Here is a 19,309-nt window from a genome sequence, read left to right on the forward strand (position 1 = left end):
CTTACCAGGGAATCGAGGAGAACCCCCTGCTCAGGTGGGACTGTTATTCATGAAAGAGGGTGGGGACACTGAACCCAGCCTGTGTTTCCCATAATGGGTAAATCAGATGATGCCATTCGAGGTGGCATTCCTATAGTGATCATAATATGTCATCCTGCTCTTATTCCTTGACAGCCAGCGTGGTGTAGTGGTTACAGCTTTAGCCAAAATCTGGAAGAGAATGCTGACAAAAATGAAGGCATCACTGTAGTCGCTGCTGTGCAGGAATTCCACCTTGAGGTTTTCTGGAGCTGCCTTTCGTTCAGAAGAATATTGTCAGAGATCTTTGGCAAAAGCTCTACATCCTAACATGTAGGCATCACTGGTAAATAAGGACTCTTGCCAAGACCTCTATTGAAAGCTCGGAGCAAGCTCAGCGTATGTCACTCTTAAGGCCCTCCTGCCTGTAAAGCCCAAATTCCCCAATCCCTGGTCTGAAGGTACAGGATACAGCAACCAGGCTGGGTGAGCAGGTCTAGATTTGGTCATTAACTGGCTGTGAAGCCACCTGGAAACTCTGTATATGCCACCTTTAATTCCACGGACAAATGGCCGGATTTAAATGTACTCTTAAAGACACAGTTAAAATCCAGCCAAACTCAGCATTGGTATATCTCGGTGAGTAGGAGAGAGCAAGGCAGGTTTCACAGATCCTGTCACATCTTTTTCTTGGCCATTTTGTAACTTGAGTGACAAGGCTGCCTAGATGCAACTTCTGATTTTGTGTCTGCAAATGTATAGGTTGGTTAGGAATAAACTGCTGGAGCAATGATTTTCACACTGTTGACATCCAAGAGGCTGGCACTGTGCACCCAGGAGTGGGAGAGTATTCCAACTTGTTTTCAGGTGGTTTGACTGGCTTGGCTAAGGAAATTTGTCAGTTGATTTGCATAAATATCTATACCCTGCCTAAATGCTCAAAGGGCTGAAGATCTAGAAAAATGAGAAAGTCTTGTCAAAGTGCCTTCAGTGTTTCATATATCTTAAGGATGGTAATGTAATTATATATTGTGTAGATCAATAGTGTCCCTTCTCAAAATTTTGAGGCAAACCCCCCAAAGTGACCACTCTCTAAATATGTAGCCCCACTCAGCTGCTCAGAGCCTGACCTAGTCAGGAATGGGCGGCATACAAATCAAATTAAAAAAAATATGTTGGAGAAATTCTAAGACTCTGCTTATATATAATAAAAGCAACTCTGTCAATAATAATAATAACAACATTTTTGTTTTGAAGTCTTCAGTTTGATTTTAAGGTTGAATCTGCATTACCAGGCGTAGAATTACACCAGATTAAGGAGGAAGCAATTGGAGGAGCAAAGAATATTCTAGCTCTATGATTCCCTAATTCAGTTACCACTTAGGTGCTGTCTAAAAGACGGAAATCCAAGGTGTGTTGGTATGAAGAGGAATGCTAAGTGAATTTTGCATAGAACTGCAGGAACTTTACAGCTTTGTGCTTTTCCATAAAGTTAGGGAAGGTGGTGTTATATTTTTGACAAAAGCAAAAATATAAGTAGGCTGCTTGTGTAAGTTGTGTTGGGTTGTTTTAGGACATAGCTGCTCATGATCTAACAAAGTTCTGGCATAGTTTATGGTTCTTTGTTCTAATGAAATGGAGTATGAAGCGTATGAAAAATGGGGGTATTTGTTTCCTTCAAGATGTATGAAAAATATAATTATGGCTTTGCAGAGCGAGTGGTAGATGTGGAGCTATTCTTGCCGATGAAATGGGCTTAGGAAAAACACTGCAGTGCATTTCACTCATCTGGACTCTCCTGCGTCAGGGGCCCTATGGATGCAAGCCTGTAATAAAACAAGTCCTGATAGTCACTCCTGGGAGCCTGGTGAAGAACTGGGGAAAAGAATTTCAAAAGTGGCTGGGAAATGAAAGACTCAAGGTGTTTTTAGTTGATCAGGTAAGATACTGAGGGATAATGTTCACATGCTGTCCTGGAGACTTTCTTGGCTGTTTAGTGCATTTTAGTTTTGTTCTTTTGGGAGGCTTGAGAACTAAAAAAAAAAGTTCTACAGCAACATGTTAGCAGCTTGTTTTACTATTTGTTTTATTGTTCTGAGTATCGCCTTTTTGCTATTTCACCATGTGGGATAAAGCAGTTTGGATGTTGTCCTCCAAGCCTATCTAACTCCTGCTCACTCTGAGATATTACCAGTGAGATTGCAGTGAGGTTAATGGAACTACTCTGGGACTTATAAACCCAACAACTGGGTTTGGTATTTCAGATTTTGGCTCCGATTCTGTGCAGGAGATGAAAGCACTTTGACTACTCCTGAGCAATAAGGAGCTTCTAAACCTCTGCAAATTAGTATTTTGAGATTTGCACACACACCCATCTGCATGGGTAACATGTCTTAGGGAAGGTGTGTGGGAAAATGGGCACAACAGTGTTGGTGCAGGAATTGTGCTTCCTGCTGTGGTCATGCTTCAGTCCATTCTCTTACAGTGCAATCCTATGCAGAGTTACTCTAAGTCTAAGCCCACTGAAATGAATGGAGTAACTCTGCATAGGATTGCACTGTTAGGCCATTTATACTTGGTAATTAGCAGGCTGAAGCGCCCCACATATTTTTTTTATTTCTTGACACTGAACTGTCATTCCAGACATCACTGCGAAGCCGGCACATATCTGCTTCGCATTTCTTAAGAGCCCCTTTAACGCAACCTTTTGTATTTGTTCTGCTCCGACCTCAAAGCATTCACATGAAGAATCCCAGCCCCGGCTTAGCTATGCAAGCGTCGATTGCTAATGGCTATGCAAACGAAGGAACAAAGGAGCAAGCGAGTGGGGGGTGGAATTTGTTTGACTTTCTCCTCTTGCATCGGGACCATGAATAGTCATTTTAAAGGTCAAATTTTTAAAAGTAGCTTTGAGCGAGCATCAGAATTGACCCTGCATAAATGGCTTTAGTCTCCTCCATAATATTAGTGGATTACTCCAGTCAGTGGAGGAAGGGAGGGCAGTAAACTTGCAACAGTGCCCCTACTGGGAAGAACTTGCAGAATGTACAGTATGTGAGTTTCTATAATAGTGGGGATATTTGTGTGTGTGCTCACTTGTCTATACATACACACTCACTGATTTATTTAAATGATTGCGCTGGATGATTCCCCAAAGCTTGATAGTTCTCCTTACTATCTTCAGGATCACAAGGTGGAAGAGTTCATCAGTTCTCCCCTTTATCCGGTCCTGGTCATTAGTTATGAGATGCTTCTGCGGTCCTTGGACCAAATTCAGAAGAATGAGTTCAGTCTCATAATCTGTGATGAGGGACACCGTTTGAAAAACACCTCCATTAAGACCAGCGCTGCCCTTGCCAGACTACCTTGTGAAAGAAGAATTATTCTTACAGGTGAATGTTTTAAGAAATCTTTCATGGGCCAACAGGTGGGCCAGTAAGTCAACTCACGGATTAAAATTATTAAAATTAAGGATAGAAACAAGCCACAAAAAGTAAGAGCTTTTTAAAAAAAACCACTGGCCTTTAACCCCCCTGTTTAATCTTTACTTATTATTTTATTACTAGTGTTAATCACCTTAATTGTAGTCTTGTGTGATCCATAGTAATGGGTTACATGCTGTGTTCTATAGGTTGGCTCTCATACCCTACCTGTCTATGATAAGTATGGGGAAGAGCCAGCCACAAGCATCTCTTTAGGCAAATGCTCAGCCAGCGAAATATCACACTGTTAATGATCAGTGCCAAAGCATCAAGAAAAGATTCCATTGGAGTGGAGTTAGGCATCTGTCAATCTAATTCTAAATTAAATCATAGGCATAGCAGTGTTAAGAATTTTTAAGGTTGAGATCATTCTGTAGCAATTTTCATCCTCTTGACTCTGCTGATTAACATTCCTTATGCTGTGTCCTATAAAATGTTCCCTGATATTGAATTACTCCTCCTTGAATATCAGAGGAGAAACACAGCCTATTTCAGCCTCTGCTGCATCTGTAGTATGTGGATGACATGCAGCTGTGCTTCTCTTGCCCTGCCAGCACTGGTAGTTCTGCCAGCCTTGGAGGAATGCCCGAATAATGCTGGCAGCTGGATATGCCAGAGCTATTTCCTACTCAATCCGAGGAAGAATAACTCGCTGCTGATAAAGTGGATTTTGGCCAGTGAACATTCATTCAGTTTTTTGGGGGGTGCGTGGGTGGGTTCATGGCTAAATAATAGAGTTTTGCATGCAGAAGTACCTAGATTCAATCCCTGGCATTTCCATTAAAGGGATTTCAGGTAGCAGATGTTGAGGTGTTCTTTACCTGAGATCTTGGGGGCCCCTGCCTCTACAGCACTGTCTATTCTAGGTAATATTGAACTAGATGAACCAACAATCCGGACTGGGATAAGGAATCTTGTTCATATCTGGCTGCTGTGCACCTTCCTGTTTTATCCTGACCTTTTCGTATTGTAGTTTTACTTCTCCAGACTTTCTATATAGACCCTGGCTTTGATACAAGACTGTCTCTCGACAGTCTGCCTTTTGACCTCTGGCTTCCCAGTAGACACAGTGTTGGAATCTGACCTGTTGAAAGGAAGGTTGTTTATAATGAACTAACAAGCAGGAGTAATGTCCAACACAGGAAACTACCCTGGTTGTTTGGAAGTGGAAGCTGGGTACCCAAGGTTGAGTGGGATAAATAAAATATATAGATAATGAAAATATAATTTACTTAAAGTGCTATGTCAAGATAAAAATTATTTTAAAAATGTTAAAACAGCACAATGGCATTTCCTAAGGTTGATATCTAAAACAACATGCCAGACGCTTTTCGGCCTGTTTGGCCTTCCTCAGTGGTCAATTGAAAACCAGGTAAAACACACACACATTTACAGATATATATACACATATACAGACAATATGTATCAGACCACGCATGTATATAGATTGTATAATATATTACCAATTATACAAACATCTGGTAAGATTGTCTCAAGTTGTTATGCTGGGCTGTATAAGTCTCCCCTATAAAATACGTGAAATTATCAATCTGGTAAAATAATGCTGTTTTAATGTTTTTAAAATATTTTTTATCTTGACATAGCGCTTTAAATAAATTATATTTTCATTATCTATATATTTTATTTATCCCACCCAACCTTGGATACCCAGCTTCTGCTTTCTAGGTTGGGTTCCATTCCCCTCTTTTTTCTTCTATGTTTGGAAGTGGTTCATAGCACTGGAGTATGTATTTTTTATGACACTTGCACATTTAATTATGAGTTTATATGACAGACAAGATCTGGTCAGGAAAGCTGTTTGGCTTTTGTGAATGGCTATTCACGCTTTCATATTCTGTGCTTCTTTTACATTGGAATGAATTAAAATGTAACTGAGTTCAGGAAATTGTACTTTTGCGAGGGGGGTGTAAATTCATGTTTGATTATGTTTTTGTCTGCCAAGGTACTCCAGTACAAAATGATCTGCAAGAATTTTATGCATTAATAGACTTTGTAAATCCTGGAATACTTGGTCCTTTGTCTGCATACAGAAAAGTATATGAGGAACCTATTATGAGATCGCGAGAGCCTTCGGCAACAACGGTATGATGACCACACTAAAATATGGAACTGAGAGAGTGGGACTATGTGAAATCAAGGGACATATATTTATATATTAATAATTCTGTCCCACACAGTCACCCTTAATGGCATCAGAGGGCTGGCTTACAACTATACAACATAAAATCAAATACAATTAAAGAAGACTAAATATACATAAAACCACTTGGAGAAAAGCCTCAGTTAAAAGCCTGGATAAACAGGAAAGTTTAGCTTGTCGATGAAGGCCAGGTGCCAGGCAAATCTCCACTGGGCAGGAATTCCATAAGCTAGGAGCCACTACAGAAAACTTTCCCCTTGTGACCACCTACTTTACCCCCCAACACGTGTGGGTACACAAGGAAGAAGCTGTCTGGCAGATCTCAACTGTTCAGTGGGAGCACATGGTAGAAGGAGACCTCTTACGTATGCTGGTCCCAGATTGTTTATGATGACCTGCAGCTTGAATTGACCCCCCAAAGAAAACAGGCTGCTGTTAAGTTAACTGGGATAATATGATGTGTATATTATTATCTAGGCACAGATGAAAATCTGGCTGCCGCATTTTGTAGCAACTGGAGCTCCTGAAACATTTTCAAGGGTATGAAAGTGCCTGAATCTTATCTGTAGCCTCCCTCACAGCTCATGTAAAAATTGCTACAGATATGGAAAGAACAGAAGCACAGTTGTTAAGGTGTACAGGGCTTGTCGTTTCCAGATGCAGATTCTAAATTTCATCGATGCTACTTCCTGCCACTGTCTTAAAGAACTGGGATTATTTTTGCCAGATTATTTAATGGGAAATTGTGATGTTTCTGTCCAATTTTGAAGAACACAGATGAGTACTATTACATAAATTGAGAAATACCTTGAAGTGGAAAAAATCCATTGGTTAGGAATGTCAAGTCTACATTAGTGTTTTACTGATGAACTTTCATAAGTCACTTTATCTTCATTCTTCCCATAACCAAAGTCTATATACCAGATATAAATGAATTGTGCTGAACGTTACCATATAGATCTTTGGGATCAGTAAGTGCTGACTAGCCGCTTTTTAGTGTGTGTGTGTGTAAGCCTAAAAAGCTTTAGTGATAGTGATTGTATCCAACAAGATCCACTCACAGAATGGAATGTGAAGTGGGACTGTTTTTCTTTCCCCTTGAGCTCCTGCAAAAATTTGCCCCCTGAGGTCAATGGACCCTTGGGAATAACACAGGAACCAAAGTGAGGGTCTACAGTGGGGAAAAAGAATCAGCAAAAGTCACTCAGCCTCTTAGACAGGAGTGTTCTTCCATTTTCAGAACTGTGTGGATGGATACCAGCTGGATTTTCAAAATAACTCAACACAAATGTTTCTGTCCAGTTCTAACTCTTCTGTGATGGTTGCTACAAGCTAATACTGAAAGCAGCTCCAAAATGCCCTTCATTGTGTTGGGTGGTATGTGTGTTTGTGAGGCACCTCCCTGCACAAAGAGAGACAGCACCCTCTGCAGGGCCTTTTGGGGGTGGACCACCCGCTCTTAGAAACGCAGGGCAAGTTTTGCCTACACTACAACAGTGTCCTCAGGCACCCCATAGGAGTAAATGACACCTGTTTGCTTTTACACATGAAAAAGTAAAGACACACGAATGGGGTGGGGGCAAAACATGTTTCTTGTCCCTGGTGATCCTAGTATCTTAACTGCCCCCCAGATTGCATTTCTCTATCACTAGAGTGACATGGGATCTACAGAACTGGCTTTTAGAGAGAGAGAGAGAGAGAGAATTGTAGCACAATTCAGTTGAGCCTGCTTGCATGAACTAAGTTGACCCTCTGTTCCCTAGGAAGAAATTGAACTAGGGGAGAGAAGGGCAGCAGAGCTCACCCGCCTGACTGGACTCTTTATTCTGAGAAGAACCCAAGGGGCAATCAGCAAATTTCTCCCTCCTAAGGAGGAGAGCATCCTTTTCTGCCATCCAACAGCCCTGCAGCTTGAGCTCTATCGAAGGCTGCTACGTTCTCAGGTGGTCAGATCTTGCCTGCAAGGGAGCCTAGAGAACAGCCCCCATTTAATATGTATTGGGGCTCTGAAAAAACTTTGCAACCATCCCTGGCTCCTCTTCAAAACAATAAAGGTTTGTATTGCGCATGGTTTCATTACAGATTTGTAGACGATTTTTTGGGGAAAGGAATTTTATGTTTCTTAGATTCCCCCCGCCCATTCAGATCAACTAAGTCCTTCGATATCTGCATTATTCTGCAGCAGCCAACATAACCAAACAGATCCACGTAAAAACAATTGACTGTGTTAAAAAACCAGCGATTTAACAATTTGAACGATCATAGAAATACATAGAACATGTCACGCTGTGCAATAAATATATACTGAACAGTAGGAATACATGTAATCACAACAGTGCTAGAAGTATATTGTAGAACTAATGTCATATGGAACAATGGAGATATATATACTAACCTAATGTAACTGACAAGTTCCCCAAGCTCTTGACCCATTTTGTACATGTGACTTTTTCAGATATCCGTGCTCAGTTATTAGTCATTCCACCGTGTGAGGAGGGTATTAGTGATAATCTCTTCAGACCCACTTCATCCAACAAAAAATGGACTTGCAAAAGCTTCTGTCCCACAACGTTATATTGTACGTCGGCTTTCATTCTGTGTAAAAGATAATTACAGGATGCCTCACGTTGACAAACATTGAAACCAGTTTGATTGCCTATTAATATCAATTCAGTTCCCTGCAGACTTTATTATCTGATCTGATTTCTGTCCCAGGCAATGGCAAACCAACTCTGAAGTCTCTTGCCTTGAAAACCCTATGGAGTCACCATAAGTTAGCTGTGACTTGATGACAATTTTTTTTTAAAAAGTTTAGAGCGACTGACTTTATTTTCACTTGAAGTTTTTTCCATACTCCATCCCACCTCTGTTTCAGATTCTTGAAGGAAAGGTGCCCTGAGATGTCTCTATTAGTTTATCAGGCCTCTCACAAAGGAGTACAGTATCTTCTCACAGTGTTTTACTACCAGTAATAATCAAGGTTTAGGCATCACAGAAACACAAGGGTCAATGCAAGGCCAGCCTTCAAATGGTTCTTTGCTTTTGTTGGATTCATAGTTTTTGTCTGTATCATTACATAATCTCTCCAGGGCAGGCCTGGTTAAATCATTTACAGCTCCTGTTCATGTTTTAGGAAAGGCTTGTGGCTATCACATTTGGAATTTATAAACATTTTTTAATAAGGGCCACCCAACTTTTCCAACTTTTAATAGGAGAAAGAACATAACCTAAATTGTGATGAACAAGAAAAACTGAATCTCTGCGAGGGTTTGCTTGGCATTTTTTCTGACGAATATACTCCAATGTCTTTCTTGGAGACGGACTCAGGAAAATTGCAGGTGCTGACTCAGCTGCTGGCCAACATTCGTGAACGCAGCCCTTCGGAAAGGTAGGAGAGAGGTTTCCTTGGCTTCCCTTGAAATGCAGCTGACTCCTTGGACTAAGCCCCTTTCTTTCAGCTTACCATTTGGATATTCCCAGCTTCCAATATCCAGTTTGCCTGGCAGAGGAGGGCCGAGAGCCCCATCATCTAGTGTGTGGATCAAGTGTATACCTTTGCATTCTCTCTCTCTGTGTGTGTCTTTGTTATAAACATAAGAACAATCAACGCAAAATGGTAATATAAATAAAAGTCAACAATGTTATAGCCCATCATTCATCAAAAACAATTCCTGTAATCGCTAAAGACGGGTGGGTTTTATATATGCCACATTCTTCAATTATATTTACAATATCAATACATAAATATTAAAATGGTTGCCTATTGTCCTGAAATGTAAAATTCCAGTATTTGCCATTTCTAATGGTATCATCTGCATAGGCCTTCAGCGTACAGTTACTTTCCCTTACAAGTCATTAACAAAAAAAATAGAAGAAAATATTCCCCTAGGGTGATATGCAAGTTGTTTCTCTTGATACGAAACTTGCTTGAAAAGTGGAGATGTGATGTTCTGGAGCTCCTAGACCCTGTCCCCCCCAATTGTTGTTGGTCGTAGCACAAGTTGCTTTTCAGCTTTGATTTCTTTAACTCCAGGCACACTTCTTGATACTCATTGGTGGGGCAGTTTCTCATTCATATACTTGGAGGCTTTTGCTCAGTAAACATGGAAGACCCTCATCCACCAGTAACAAGTTATTTGTGTTCTGGTTTGATAGAGTCGTCGTGGTATCTAATTACACCCAGATGCTAAATGTGTTGCAAGAGGTTTGCAAGCGGTATGGATATTCCTACACAAGACTTGATGGCAACACGCCTGTCTCCCAACGACAACAGATTGTTGATGGTTTTAATAGCAATTTTTGTCCAGCGTTTGTCTTTCTGCTGAGTTCAAAGGCAGGTGGTGTGGGCCTGAACCTCATTGGAGCATCCCACTTAATCCTATATGATATTGACTGGAATCCAGCCACTGATATTCAGGTATGTACTAAATGTTCATATCTGGGTGAAAGTACCTTTTGCATAAGTCATCCTTAATGTGTAGCAGTGATCCCTTAACAATACCAATATGTTTCAAAGCTTTGTTCCAATCTGAGGTTCCCATTTTATATGCAGGTCTGTGGCATGGGGAGGGGCATCTGCTTGGCATGCAGAAGGTCCCAGGTTCAATCCCTGGCATCTCCAGTTAAAGGGACTAGGCAAGTAGGTGATGTGAAAGACCTCTGCCTGACAACCTGGAGAGCCGCTACCAGTCTGAGTAGACAATATTGACTTTGATGGGCCAAGGGTCTGATTCAGTATAAGGCAGCTTCATGTGTAAGCTGCATGCTTTGATAAAGATTTACAGAGACATATACAGCTTGTTCTTTTGCAAGGGTTCCCTTACATGCTCCTGGGAAACTGCAAATGTGATGCTGTCCACTTTAAAGAGGCAATAGCAGTTTATAGGTGGTTTTTGAGAAGCAAGTGCAGACCACAGTTTCCCACATTGGATGTAATGACAAACTGTGGTTTGCCAACAAACACGGAGGGTGGGAGGGAATCCCGACACACAATGGGAAGATGGAGCATGCAAGCACAAGGATCAGACTGACAGACTGGCTATTATTTCTGAGTCTCAACCAGGCGATGCTCTTCCAGTTTCCCCTTACCAGGCTGGTGAAATATTTGTAGGTTGACACAGACTAACACGATCTGTTTAGATCAGGGGTCGCCAGTCTTTTTGAGCATGTGGGCACCTTTGGAATGCTGATGTAGGTTGGTGGGGGGCAACCACAAAGTGACTTCCCTGGGAGTCCATTCCAATGACAAAAGGACTGCCGTGGGAGGTGGAGCCAACCACACATGCCAGGGAGGGAGGTTATGCAGAATGCTTAAGAGTAACTCCAGCATTTCAGTCAGAAGCTCTGCTTAACAGGATGCTTTTTTAAATGAATATATTATTTAAAAATATTTTCTTGCATATACACAGCTTACCTTCAGTAACCTAGTAAAGATCCTTGTGCTGGGGTGACAACTGTTGCCAAAGCATTTCTTAAAAAATCTTCACAGTCAATCAGAAGCCTTGATGGTCAAAAGCCCCACTGGAGTCCAAAGAAGCTCCACTGATTTCTAAAGGTACTTGGCAGGTGTCAGGAAAGGTGTTGGCAGGCTCATGTTGCCCAAGGCCACCATGTTTGGGATCCTTGGTTTTGATCGATACATATTATATATTGTGTGTTGTTACGTGAATTTTCTTAAATTGCCTTTTAAAGCCACTTGTGGTTTAATAATCCAAATTAAGGGAAATGTGTTTCAACCTTGCCACGTTTCATGGTATCTCAGTGCACGTACAGGGGCCTCTGCAGGAGCTGCAACAGCCTCATGTGCATCAGAGTTGGGGAATACTTGGCATAGTCAGAGGATGTCCTGATACTGATATTGCTTACACAGAGTTCTGTGTGCTGTTTGGGGTATCTCTTTATCTCTTATGAACAAACCAGTTTTAGTTAAGTACATATCCAGGACTGTGCATGTGCTCACCAGAATTTTGAGGTGGCACAAATAAAAGCACAGAATGGGGTCACAGCTGCTGAATCCAGCTACCTGAGAATTACTGCTTCAATTTGTAAACCAGGGCAAGTTTCTGTCCCCTTGTACCTGCGAAGATGTTCCTTTCTGGGCACAGTTCAAAGTGCTGGTCTTAACCTTAAAAGAAAAACTTCACGAGCACTGCCCAGAATACCATGGAAAAAGATTTGGTTTATATTCCGACTTTCTCTACCACTTAAGGAAGAATCAAACCGGCTTACAATCACCTTCCCTTCCCCTCCCCACAACAGTCATCCTGGGAGGTAGGTGGGGCTGAGTGAACTCTAACAGAGCTGTAACTTGCCCAAGGTCACCCAGCTGGCTTCTTGTGTAGGAGTGGGGAAACAAATCCAGTTCATCAGATTAGCCTCCGCCGCTCATGTGGAGGAGTGGGGAATCAAACCCAGTTCTCCAGATCAGAGACCACTGCTCTTAACCACTGCACCATGCTGGCATGGGGCAATGCAAACCCCTAAAATATGCAAAAACGGGGCATTTATACGGTGAATCTTGGAAGCCAGAGCAATTGCTGAATAAGATTTCCAGTGGTGGCTGCAAGGCTCTAGATAGCCCCTTTCCCCTCCCTATGGCAGAACAAACGAAGCAAAATAGCAGAGGTTACACTAACTAACATTATCTATTCAGGTCACAGAATTCAACTTCCTTGGTGCAGAATCACCATATTCTTGGTCTCAGCCCATATGTCTGCATATGCAGTAGCCTTTCAAAGATATTTACTTGTCTCATTGCCTTTCAGGCCATGGCCAGAGTGTGGCGAGATGGACAGAGGCATACAGTACATATCTACAGGCTTCTTACAACAGGTCTGCCCTATTAGAACTATAAATGCTACTCAGATTTGGTTACTATGAAATACAGGCTTGAAGCAACGATTGCTTTTGTTAGTTAACTAAACATATGTCCAGCATGATATGAATGTTTAATTTAAATCGAACTCCCTGGAAGATTGATTATATGATTGATTATGTAATGTGTGTTTTTCTTTTTTTGAAAATTTCAAATAAAAATATATTTTTTTAAAAAAGCAACGATTGCGAAGAATATCTTTATGTCTGACTATTACAGAATTTTGGATTAACGTGCATGCTTTCCATGCAGGTACGATTGAAGAGAAAATCTATCAGAGGCAGATCAGCAAGCAAGGTCTGTCTGGGGCTGTTGTAGACCTTTCCAAGGGATCTGAACACATCCGTTTCTCTGTTGAAGAACTCAGAAATCTCTTTATACTGCATGAAGATTCACAGTGTGTTACCCATGATCTGCTGGAATGTAAGTGCATGGGAAAGAAAGATGATCAAGGTGAGTCCTATTTCATATCTGTGTCCTTTCAAACAAGGTACACAATTCAGATCAAATTGGCCCTATTGATTGGGAGCAATTGGGATTGGCAGACTTCAGCAGCTTTTGGTTTGTGTGTGAGTGTGTGTGTATTATGTGCTGTCAGGTTGGTTCCGATTTATGGCAACCCTATGAATTAATTTTTTTAAATTTTATTTGTTGGATTTTTATGCTGCCCATTTCCAGCCAGGTCAGGCTCTGAGTGGCTCACAATTTCAGTACAATTTAAAAAGTAACCATAATTTAAAATTAAAACCAGATACATTAATTCAAAACCAGGCGTTCTCAACTATAAGCAGCATAAAACAATGACGGGAAAACCATACTAAGGGAGAAGTGAACCACATAACAAAACAAACCATCAAGAAGGGAAAGGGAAGGGAGGCCAGCAGGATGGAAACTGCCGCTGACTTCAACCGTATGCCTGGCGGAACAGCTCAGTTTTACAGACACTGCGGAACTGTTTCAAGTCCCGCAGAGCCCTGATCTCACTAGGCATGGCGTTCCACCAGGCTGGGTCCAGAGCCAAGAAGGCCCTGGCCCTGGTTGAAGACAGCCGGATACTTTTCAGGCCAGGGATCACCAGTAAGTTCTCACCAGCTGAGCGAAGTGCTGTTTGAGGAGTGTATCAGGAGACCTGTACCCCTACCATGAGCAGTTGACAAATTCAGGAACTTCACATTGTCTTACACCATCATTTTTGAATCTATGTTGCTCTTGGTTCACAATTTTGCTAGGTGTTTGTTGTTGATTTTCTGTTGATTTTCTTCATTGGCTTCTGGGTTGATTTTTTTCAGGACTTCCAGAAAAACCTTCTGTATGGGAAGACTGCCAGCTTGGCCAAAGCAATGGGAAACTCAACTCCAAAAAAACCTTGTCCATGTCACAGCTGATGCAGTGGAAACACCTGTCTGGGGAGCATGAGAACCTGCCTGGTCCCTTCCTCGAAAGAATGAAAGGAAATATTACGTTCATTTTCCAAAATGTGACCAATTGAGAGGTGCCTCCTAAAAAAGGCAAGATTTTCTTGTAGCATTGTCTGTAACATTGTTACAGCGTGCTCTTGCTCACTTGCTCATCAATATATAACTTTTCAAGCTACATGAAATATTAGGATTGCCAGGGATTGTTAAGAGCATATAATAAGGTTAATGCTTTTTTTTTTTAATTCTTAAATAAATTATGATTGGGAGGAAAAATCTTGTTGGTCACTTACGTTGAAAGTTTTCTGTCATTTCGTTCTTGGGGCCGACTCCATCCAAGAGTCTCCTTCCCATTGTAACCAGAAGGGCTTTTCATATAATAATGCACACTGTTGTGTGACCTGTGAAGATGAAATGCTTCCCCCAGACAGTGCAGCCATACCAGTGCGATTCTCATGTGCAGTGTTCTGCTTGTATCCCAGGCATCTATTTGGATATTCCCTTTGACACTGGTATCGCCGAATGGCATCGCTCTCTGCACAGTTTGTGAAGGGTTTTGTTGTTAATTTTAAAATATGTTTCAATGTCTCTTAGTTCCCCTGTAGCCACAGGGCTTAATATGTTAATATCACATATCTACCACTCGTATCGTGCGGTCTGACTGCTGCCATGGGTTAACGAGGAGGAGGAGGAAGAGGAGGAGTTGGTTTTTATATGCCGACTTTCTCTGACATTTAAGGAAGAATCAAACCGGCTTACAATCACCTTTCCTTCCCCTCCCCACAACAGACACCCTGTGAGGTAGGTGAGGCTGAGAGAGTTTGGAGAGAGCTGTGACTAGCCCAAGGTCACCCAGCTGGCTTCAGGTGTAGGAGTGGGGAAACAAACCCAGTTCACCAGATTAGCCTCTGCAGCTCATGTGGAGGAGTGGGGAATCAAACCTGGTTCTCCAGATCAGACCCCACTGCTCCAAACCACCGCTCTTAATCACTACACCAAGCTGGCTCTCCTATGGTGTTTTCAGTATGTGTCCATAGGGATGCAGGTTCAAATTCCACCTTTTTCCAAAGCGGTGCCAGGATGATTTAAGAAATGTTGCAGTGGAGCTTTCTTCAGCTCAGTAGAAGAGCTTTGTTTTGACCCCAGTGAGATCCCTAGTTTGATCCCCAGCGTCTCCTTTAAAAGGAAGTAGAGCCCTGAAAGACCCCCTCCCTGCTTGAGGTCTTGGTAAGCTGCTGTCAGAGTCAATGATAACGGGTTAACCAAGCCACAGGTCTGATACAATATCAAGCTGCTTCATATTACTGTACCCCCATTCACATGGAGTGGTAGAAGAGATTTCTGAAAACTCTTTGGTATGTCTGCATTAGTTGCTTTTTCTGCAAACAGCAACTTTCCACGACCATGTCGCCTTTTGCCATGTTTAGAGGCTGTGGTTCTCTTAGAATTCACTGCAACTTGAGGCAGTTACAACAGCATTTAAAGATACATGGATGAAAACAGATTGCTATATCATTTGAAATATAAAAATAAAGGCTGTTGTTTTTTTTGTTTTTTTAAAGAATGCTTCTAGACAGGATATGCTGTGGTCTGAGCACGCTTTTGTTCTATTGCTGTAGCTTCTGGGTAGAACAACCTTGGGCTCCCTGCGATAACAGGAATTTGAGGGTGGGGGAATAGTAAGAGGGAAGAGATGTTTAACCCATCCTGCACCCCCTGACGTTTCCTAGCAAATGCCACCCCTGCAATTCTGCCCCCTCCCCCTGCCAGACTCACTTTTGTTTTCTGAGGCTGGCTGGGGGAAAAGACCCTTTAAAACCACCTCGGAGAATGCTGTTGCAGGAGGTCCAGTTGCTTCTGCACTGGGGACAGTACCAGCTCTCCCTTGCATACGCCCATCCTTGCATCAGCAGTGCTAAGGCAACAGGATTCTGAAAAAGAAAGCCAGTATGGTATAGTGGTTAGAGTGCCAGAGTAGGATCTGGGAGACCCAGGTTCAAATTCCCTGTGTGCCATGGAAGCTCCCAGGATGGCCTTGGGCCAGTCATGTGCTCTCTGTCTAGCCTACCTTACAAGGTTGTTGTGAGGATAAAATGGATGATATGAGAATGATGTGAGCAACTTTGGGTCCCTGTTGGTAAGAAAGGTGGGGTATAAATGGAGTAAACAAATAAACCCCACAATTTCCTTGTAGCATGTAGTTCACCCCAAAACTCTAGCAATAGTGATCACTGTGCTTATTTATAGCTTTCCAAGTGGGCTAAGAGAGGCAGCGCGGTGTTGTGGTTAAGAGCGGTGGTTTGGTGCAGTGGACTCTGATCTGGAGAACCAGGTTTGATTCCCCACTCCTCCACATGAGCGGCAGAGGCTAATCTGGTGAACTGGATTTGTTTCCTCACTCCTACACATGAAGTCGACTGGGTGACCTTGGGCTAGTCACACTCTCTCTGCCCCACCTACCTCACAGGGTGTCTGTTGTGAGGAGGGTATGGGAAGCTGATTGTAAGCTGGTTTGATTCTTCCTTAAGTGGTAGAGAAAGTCAGCATATAAAAACCTCCTCCTCCTCCTCCTCCTCCTCCTCCTTGTAAATTTAGTCATTTCTATTTAAAAACATGAACAATTTATGGTACATATGTTTTCATTGCCCTAACCATACACATAACAAAAGAGGTACCTCTCAGCTGAGGTTGCTTGTGAATATTACTCTCCAGACTTAACTCTCAAAAGACTGAAGCAATTTTGCTTTTTCCCAGACCAACCTGATGGGGGCAGCAGCTGATCATAGGATGCTATCTGTCGTGAGCAAAAATGCCCAAGAGTTGTAACAATCCTTTCAGATCTGTCTGACTTTAAAACTATATTCTATCCATTGTGGGGCTTGTGACCTTCACTCCCCTTTATTTTGTTCTTTAACCTTGTTGTTCCTTATCCTTTATTTGCCGCTGCCTTTACAAAGCTGAATCGCCTTGCAGGGTTGGACAATATTGTGGTATGAACATATACATGAAAATTTCAGGCCACAATAAAGACTTTAAGGTGCTCCAAGATGCTTGGTTGTTATCACTGAACGGGTTTCACAACAGCCGGCAGGTCTGGTATCTGTACAGGCCATGATTATTTGTTTTGGAAACCAGGAGATGACTGACTGTGGGCCAGACACACCCTAAAGCAAACTTTCTGGCTTTAGGTGGCTCTGCCCAAAACATTTTCAAGCTGTAAGAAATAGAGAGTGTCCATTGTAATGTTCCTTTTTTTTGGGGGGGGGGTGTTACACATATACGAGGGAGCCCTGTGGTGCAGAGTGGTAAGCTGCAGTACTACAGTCAAAAGCTCTGCCCACGACCTGAGTTTGATCTTGACGGAAGTCGGTTTCAGGTAGCCGGCTCAAGGTTGACTCAGCCTTCCATCCTTCCGAGGTTGGTGAAATGAGTACCCAGCTTGCTGGGGGTAAAGGGAAGATGACTGGGGAAGGCATTGGCAAACCACCCTGTAAAACAGTCTGCCTAGTAAACGTCAGTAATGACCTGGTGCTTGCACAGGGGACTACCTTTACACATACATGAAGATATATGTAGATGCCACTCGACCTGTAGATATTGTAGGATCCAAGCTGGCTGTGTGCCTGAGCACAAGCACATTACAGCACACTTACAGCTAGGTGGTGCCTACAAGATTATGAAGCTAATTCTGCCAGCTCCAGACTCGTCGGCCTGGATCCTACCAACCGTGAGTAAAGCTTCATCCCTTTTATAAAGAACAGGACTCTTCTGTACTTTACACATTCTCCATCTGGTCTCTTTTTGTTGTCCCAATACACCTCAAGTGTCCACACAGAAAATCTCTGAAGTGTTCCTACCTCCCAGTTCTATCTTTAAAGCAGCCAAAACATCATTTCACCCTAGATTTCTTTTAATGCCCTGGATCCCTCATTTTCTTAACTGTATGCAAACTGCTCCTGATGAACGGCGAAACAGGATATATCTATGTCCCAAAAATTTCCACTCAGGCCAAGAAGATGAAATATTAATGGTTCCACTTGTTTAGAAAACCATGTCTCTAATGGATGGAAGAGAACCTAGGCATGCTTAAAACTAAATTGTATATCTCTCCTATTCACTCATTAATACTCGTCTCTAGCTAAGCACAATAACAACCACACGTTCATACGCTTCAGAGCAAACTTTGAACTTTTACTGAACATCATTGTTATTTGCTGTTATAAAAATGTTTCCAGTCTTTGAGCATGAGCTCAGAGCCTTTGGGGAAGGAGTGGCAAATATGCACTTTGGTGATATTATGCACCTTTCAATCCTCCACCTCCACTGGCTGTCTGCTCATGCCATCCCATCTGCACGCAGCATCCCTCTAATGGTTAATGTCCAACCAGAGAATATTAAGCTATTACCTTGCAAAAATAAGAGCCCTGTGGCACAGAGTGGTAAGCTGCAGTACTACAGTCCAAGCTCTGCTTATGACCTGAGTTCTATCCCGATGGAAGTTAGTTTCAGGTAGCCGGCTCAAGGTTGACTCAGCCTACTATCCTTCCGAGGTCGGTAAAATGAGTACCCAGCTTGCTGGGGGTAAAGGGAAGATGACTGGGGAAGGCACTGGCAAACCACCCCATAAAACAAAGTCTGCCTAGTAAACGTCGGGATGTGACATCACCCCATGGGTCAGGAATGACCTGGTGCCTACACAGAGGACCTTCACCTTTTTTTACCTTGCAAAAACTATGATGGTGGTGTTAGGGAGGCGAATAATATTTTCTTTCACATCTTTGAAGCGCATGAAAGCAAAATGATAACTCTCGTTGGAGCGGTGTTGATTCAAATGTACACTTGTTAGTCCCTTGGACATAAGTGTTCTTCAGAATAACAGCCGCTGGCTGCCAGGCAGTGGCACCCCATTGTATATGAACCGAAGAGAGAATGCTTTCCACTTACGGTCAGTACCGTTACAACATGGGGAATTCCAAGCAGGACTCTTTGCACACAGTGGGGACTGCCTTTGAGATGCCATGGCCATGATGAAATAAGTATAAATCAGCCCGTGTCGGCTGAGTTCATGTAACCAGCGTGTTTTTCAAGAGCAAGGTACAGGGAGCAATTTTACTTTCAGGCCAATCCTGAGATCCTGGACAGCCACTGCCAGTCTGAGTAGACAATACTGACATTGATGGACCAATAGCCTGATTCAGTATAAAGCAGTTTCACATGTTTTTAGATTCAAGCCAATTAGCTTTGAGTAGTAGTAGATTCAAGTCCAGGAGCTTCGGCTCTTGAAAGATTATACCCCCAAAAATCTTGTTGCTCTTCAAAGCGCTACCGGACTCGAGTCTAGCTATGTTTCCACTAGGCA

The 19,309-nt window shown here is 42.4% G+C and overlaps 1 protein-coding gene across 1 annotated transcript in view; it reads left to right on the forward strand.

Moving 5' to 3' along the window:
* RAD54B (RAD54 homolog B) overlaps window positions 1–14,024 on the forward strand; it is a 45,639-nt gene extending 31,615 nt beyond the window's left edge. The window contains 9 exon segments of the mRNA XM_056854887.1: window positions 1,732–1,957; window positions 3,203–3,410; window positions 5,464–5,603; window positions 7,425–7,715; window positions 8,874–9,049; window positions 9,817–10,078; window positions 12,426–12,492; window positions 12,788–12,988; window positions 13,825–14,024. Of these exon segments, the coding sequence (XP_056710865.1) occupies window positions 1,732–1,957; window positions 3,203–3,410; window positions 5,464–5,603; window positions 7,425–7,715; window positions 8,874–9,049; window positions 9,817–10,078; window positions 12,426–12,492; window positions 12,788–12,988; window positions 13,825–14,024 (1,771 nt within the window).
* Window positions 14,025–19,309: the final 5,285 nt, after the last annotated feature.

Source organism: Euleptes europaea, chromosome 8 (assembly GCF_029931775.1).
Source record: "Euleptes europaea isolate rEulEur1 chromosome 8, rEulEur1.hap1, whole genome shotgun sequence".
Lineage (NCBI taxonomy): Eukaryota > Metazoa > Chordata > Lepidosauria > Squamata > Sphaerodactylidae > Euleptes > Euleptes europaea.